General features: G+C 53.2%; 2 protein-coding genes across 2 annotated transcripts; one reads left to right on the top strand and one right to left on the bottom strand.

Moving 5' to 3' along the window:
* Window positions 1-477: 477 nt before the first annotated feature.
* On the bottom strand, window positions 478-2,785 carry PNRC1 (proline rich nuclear receptor coactivator 1). The gene is made up of 2 exons (XM_014877843.2): window positions 2,174-2,785; window positions 478-1,615 (listed from the first exon to the last, which is right to left on the bottom strand). The coding sequence occupies exons 1-2, from the start codon at window positions 2,552-2,554 to the stop codon at window positions 1,175-1,177; spliced, it is 822 nt and encodes a 273-aa protein (XP_014733329.2). The 5' UTR covers window positions 2,555-2,785; the 3' UTR covers window positions 478-1,174.
* BORCS6 (BLOC-1 related complex subunit 6) lies at window positions 2,553-5,692 on the top strand. Its single transcript, XM_088162776.1, has 2 exons — window positions 2,553-2,623; window positions 2,809-5,692. The coding sequence occupies exons 1-2, from the start codon at window positions 2,553-2,555 to the stop codon at window positions 3,722-3,724; spliced, it is 987 nt and encodes a 328-aa protein (XP_088018902.1). The 3' UTR covers window positions 3,725-5,692.

Below are 5,692 nucleotides of genomic sequence, written 5' to 3' on the forward strand. Positions count from 1 at the left end.
AAATTATGGAGTATTTAGATTAGGCAGGAACCTGGGGCATTGAAGCCACACACTGACCTGGAATACACAAATACCAGTCTCTTTTGCAAGACAGTGAACCTCTAATTCTTTGGGGGAAACCAAAATTTTTGTATCCACCCTCAGTTTAGAACATCTATAGCCTAATTTTAAAACTAAATAACCAACGTCTATAAGCAAGGCAAAAAATCCTTGGTTTTTGAGCTTTAGACCAAGCTCACGTCAGGGCTTTACTAAGGAATCCTGCCACCTGCCCTGTGCAGAATGAAGTGATGCTGCTCACACTATGGAGCCACCTCAGCCAGATACAAACAGCTGCTTTCTTCCTATGTACCTCTCCTAGGACACCACAGAGTGTACTGTTTTTGGTGGATCCAATGCACTAGAAGGCAGTCAACTGATTTAAATTCACATACTTGAATTAACAGACACACACGCAAAGAAAAACAGAGACATGTATGAGGGGAGGCCAAATTGTTTTATTTAATTTTTTAGTGACCAATTGAATTTTGGCAGAAAGCTCTGCTCTTTTTTTTTTTTTTTTTTTTGGTTGGGTTTTTTTTTAACTTTTTTAAAGAAATCAGCAGTGCTCAAATTGGTGGGTTGGAATTTCAGTCAAATTCCACTTAATTTGAAAAATGAACAGATGAACAGGAATTCCAGATAGTTTCCAGAGCAGAGGGCAAAACTTCACATTTGTATGAAAATTCCATGTTTGTACTTGATTGGGAGACAGAATGTAAAACTATTGTCAGTAGTGCACGAACATTCACATTTGATCTGGAACCTTAATCAGAAAGCTGTACTCTCCTTCTCAAATTTTCATTGCCTTGTGCAAAGCAAGTCAAGTCTTCATGTGTCAAACACACACGTAAAGTTGTCCATATTTTATATACAAGACATCTACCAATCAGGCAGTGCAAAATACATCCTTTCATAACAAAACTAAAATGTACCTCTCAAAGTATGAACAAGAATATACACATAATACAAGATGTACATTATTTACACAACCATAAAAAATATAATACAAGGATTTTTTTTTTTTAATGTGATTGTAAGACTTGACAGTCTTTTGCAATTTTTGTTGCAACAAGGCATGTTTAAGTTTCCTGGATGGAGTTTTCTTTGCCAATTACTCAAGAGATTTTGGAAACTACGCTTGAACTTTTAGGAGAGTTTTCAAATGGACGGCCATCAACTCCCTGTTTTGGTCAGACAGTTCAGCTGTGCCACCCACCCAGTGGCTGGGAGGCTTTGGAAGGACACTGGGAGATGGTGGGTCACTAAACTTTGCCCCAGCGTAATTTTCTTTTTGGCTCACTTCATTTAGGGCAATAGGTTTCTTGGACTTGGCATTTCTGAAGTTCTCTGTATTTTTAAGTGGCTTTTTCTCCTGCTTCTGAACTATTTCCGGCGACACAGAATCCTGCCAAAAGTTCTCTATCTTTTTCGCCGAGGCGATCTTCGTCACTGGCGTGTTACATTTACTCTTCTGCCTGTTCATCTTTGGTTGTTCACACAGGTGTAAGCTGTGAACGGGCTGGCCGTAGGGGACGGCCGCCTTCTCTGTCTTTCCCATCTTGTTTTTTAAGAACTGCGGAGACAAAGTAGAGTCACATCAACCACGACCCCTCTCTTCCGCGTTCCCTCACCGCCCCCGACACTTAGTGAGGCGCCGGGGGCCACCTCGGCAGGGGGAGGGGTACCGAGAAGCCTTCTCCCCGCTCTTTCTCGCTTATCCCACAGCTCATCCCACAGCTCAGCTGGCACAGGCGGCCTGAGGGCGCGGAGCCCCCCCCGGCCGCCATGGGGCGCTGCGCGCAGGGCACGTCCCGCCTTCGCTGGGCGCGGGGCGGGGCTGGCGCGCGGCCAGCGGCAGGGCTAAATCCGGCTTGTTGCTGGGGCGCAGCGCCGGGCGCTCATTGGTGGGCGCAGGGCAGCCAATCGCAGCCCGCGGTTCGACCTTCAGTCCCGCCCCGCCCCGTCCGAGCGTAACGGAAACTCTGCCGCCCCCCCGCCCGCTCCCCCCCTCACCGCTCTGAGGGGGCGCCCCGCTCGCTGTTTCCCCCCCAACCCCGAGGGAAAGGGAAAACGGTCGCCCAGCTCCGGGAGCGGGCTGAAGCGAGAAGAAGTAGCGCAGCCTTGTCTTTACCTCCTTCCTGAGGGGTTTGCCGGGCGCGGGTCTCGAGGGGGCAGGCGCAGGGGGCTCCTCTGGGGGGGCGTCCGTCACCAGGTCGGTTCCCAGCGGCGTCCTTCTCCCCAGCCCGGCGCGGTGCTGCTGGTACTGCTGATAGCGGCTAGGCAGGAGCCCCGCGGGGCCAGGCCGGATCTTTCCCTTCCTCCGCCGCACCCTCTTCAGCGCGGGGCGGCCGCTACCCCCCGGGCCCGCCAGGCAGCAGCTGGGCTGGTTCTCGCAGTTGCTGTCTCCGCGGCGGAGGCGCTGGAGGAGGGCGGAGGGCGGCATCCGCCGCGGGTCTTCGGTGCCCGCCGAGATCCGAGCCAGGAAGGGCGGCGGCGCCGTAGTGGTAACCATGGTGGGACGTGGGTACCCAGAGTTGTGCCGGGGAGAGGGGTCGAGCCCAGGCGGGGATGAGCGGGTCGGGTTGCTGGGGAGTGTCTGCCCGGGCTTTGTGACGGGCTGAGGAAGTGGTGGTGCAACCGGAGCCGCCGCTAGGAGAACATGGCGGGGGAGTGAGGAGAGCCGCCAGCAGCTCCCCGGTGTTGTTACCCGGGCGCGACCCGCCCACTTCCGCCTGCGCGCCAACCGCCGTTCGCTCACGGCGCCAGCACCACCCCTCCCCGCTGCGCCCGGCCAATCGCGGTGGAGCGGCGGCCTCTCGGCCCTCGCTCCAGCCAATCGGAAGCGACACAAACACTCGGGGCCACGCCTCCCTTGGGGCCGCCCAATCCGAGCGGGCACGCCCTCGGCCTCCAAGTCACGGGCTCGCAGTGCGCTGCGGGCGGGAGGTGCTCCACCGGCCAATCGGGATCCACACGAGCAGCCGAGGCCGCACCCCCGGGGGCCCTGCAGCCAATCACGGGAGACGTAAACAGGCGTCGGCGCGCCCCCCGGTGGGCGGTGGCGGCGGGCGGGCACGCGTCGCTCGCCATGGAGGAGCCGGGCCCGGCCGCTGCGCCGCCGGAGGGGCGGGACGAGCGGAGCCTGGAGGCGCTCAGTCTGGCTGGTGGCGGAGGGGCGGCAGTGGCGGCGGGGCGGCAGCTGCCGGAGGGGCGGAGAGCGACGCTGGCGAGCGCCCTGGAATTGGAGGGGACGGTGCTGCGCGAGGGGCGCCTCACCCAGTTCGTAGCCAACAATCTGGAGCGCCGGATCCGGCTGAGCGGCGCCCCGCGGGGCGAGCCTCCGGCGGGGGGGGGTGGGTCCTCCATCCCCGCCATCGACCCCGGAGCGCTGCAGGACGTGGTGGCCCTGGCCGGGCAGGTGGCGGCGCAGGTGGACGAGCTGCTGCGGAACGTGCACTGCGGGCTGCAGGCGCTCACGGCGCTCAGCGTCGGCTGCATCCAGACCTACCGTGACGGCGTGGAGAGCCTGGGCGAGGCGGCCGACCTCAGCATCCGCGCCATGTACGCTCTGGTGGCGCGCTGCGAGGAGCTGGACCGCGCCATGCAGCCCGTGCCCGCCCTGGCCAAGCGCATCCGTGACATGAAGGGCACGCTGGAGCGGCTGGAGGGGCTCTGCAAGTAGCTTCTTCCGCCGCCGCCCCTCCTGTGCCGGCCGCGGGGGCCTGGGGCTGCTGCGCTCTCGCTCCGGCGGCCCAACCGCTCACGGCGTCCGCAGCTCCGCCTGCACGTCCTCGCTCGCTCTCCCCCGTGCGTGACTTGCCGGCATCAGTGGCCAGATCGCCTGTGTTGATCTGGACGAAAGAAAATTTTTGCGACCGACGAAGGAAAAGATCCCTGTTGAAAACCGCGGGGTAAATGGCAGATGGTGCTTTTTAGCTTCAGCTCCATTAAAGAATTTGGATTCCACATGCCTTACGCTTTCTTTTTATTGAGGGCTAAGAGAAACTAACGAGTCTTAATTAAAGATAGCTTAAATCAGATTCAAAATTCTTGTGAGTACCTGCATGATGCTTTCAGGCATATGCGCTTATTTGTAGTTGATTTGGTACCTGAAGAGTTAATTCTCACCTATGTTGTTACAGCAAATAAACTCACAGAACACCACTGTTTCTTACTGGACACAGTTTTAAGATAAGAGTAAGTTTAATACATACAGCAAAGACACTTGTTTTCTGAGAACAGTATAAAGTCCATGGAAGATAATTGAGGTTCAGATAAGCAGAAATCCATAAGCAAAGTTCTAAATAAAAGCCTTCAGATGAAATGTGCTTTGCCTCTACTAATCTTTACAATTTTCACAGTGTAAAAATTTAAATGGCATCACTGTGAAATGACCCTGTTATTTTGTAGTTTGCTTTTTTGTTGTTGTTTTTGTTGTTTTTTTCCTTTCCAGTTGGGAAAATATCTAATTACGTGAGGAATACGAGTACATGATGACATTATGTGGCTGTATGACTGACAAAAAATGACTGCTTTGGAATAATTTATTTGTATAACTTGAAGCTCTTGTATACGCATCACAGTGTGCAGAAGTGATTCTGTTATATCAATGGGTGTTTCCTCTGAGACCTGAGAGTAGCTGAATGCTCTACTCACTAATGTTCCCATGCAAAAAGCCTCTTAGATGATGCTCTTAGCAATCCATTTAGGTCACAAATGTCCCTGTAACAAGATTTCAGCAGAAAAATGATCACGGTGGTCTTATATAAGTGTAATAGTGCTTTTGGTGACCAGCGGCTCCTAAAAACTTTGGAATGAAGGTAGCCAGAAATACTGCTCAAGTCCTGTACCTGTGGTTGAAGAGCCGACAGGTTTACGATGGACAGGGCTTCTACCCCACTGTAATCTCGTTAAAAACATCAAGTGAGGGATGGGCACTGTGATACCCTGTGCTTGTGCATGCGGACCATACTGAATTGCAACAAAATAATTCATGTTAATGCCACCGTGGTTTGCATGATGCCAATGTCTGGCCTGTTCTGAGCCCCTTGGCATGGCCATGTCTTTCCTTTGGCACAGGGGTGTGTTTCATGTGTGGCCTTATAGCCCTAGCAATGGGACAAGACTGGAATTGGGCTTTGCCCCAAGGTAGGGCTCTCTGGTACTGTCTGCTGGGGAGTAGCCGTGGCTCTAGGGGAGGACCAGAGGCCTAACAGAAGTTAGAGGGGAGAAAAAGACCTTTGCTGCTGCGTCCCACGGGCCTAGAAGACATTAAAGATTGCTTAACACCACAGCAACAGCTGTACTTTTAATGGCTTTGTTATTCCTGGGAAAGTTTGAACTCGTCTATTATGCAGATGCAGTAGTTTTGCTAAGTGTGTTTGGTATAAGCCAAGAGTGAACACCAAAGGTTGATCTTGCGCAATTTGTGAGTACTGTTGAAATATACAGGAAAGACCTGCAAGCTTATTTGTGTAGCCACATATGCACAGCTACTCTTCACTCACACAGGCTAAGGTGAAGCCTTTAAAGTGTTTCAGTACACTCCTGGGTTTTGAAAGTGTTTAATTTGCAGTCATCTTCATTCAATGCTAATTCCCTACTAAAATTGTTGAGTCTGTAGAATAAAGTTATTACTTTTATGTTTTAA

This window comes from Sturnus vulgaris, chromosome 3 (assembly GCF_052056855.1).
Source record: "Sturnus vulgaris isolate bStuVul1 chromosome 3, bStuVul1.hap1, whole genome shotgun sequence".
In the NCBI taxonomy this organism is placed as follows: domain Eukaryota; kingdom Metazoa; phylum Chordata; class Aves; order Passeriformes; family Sturnidae; genus Sturnus; species Sturnus vulgaris.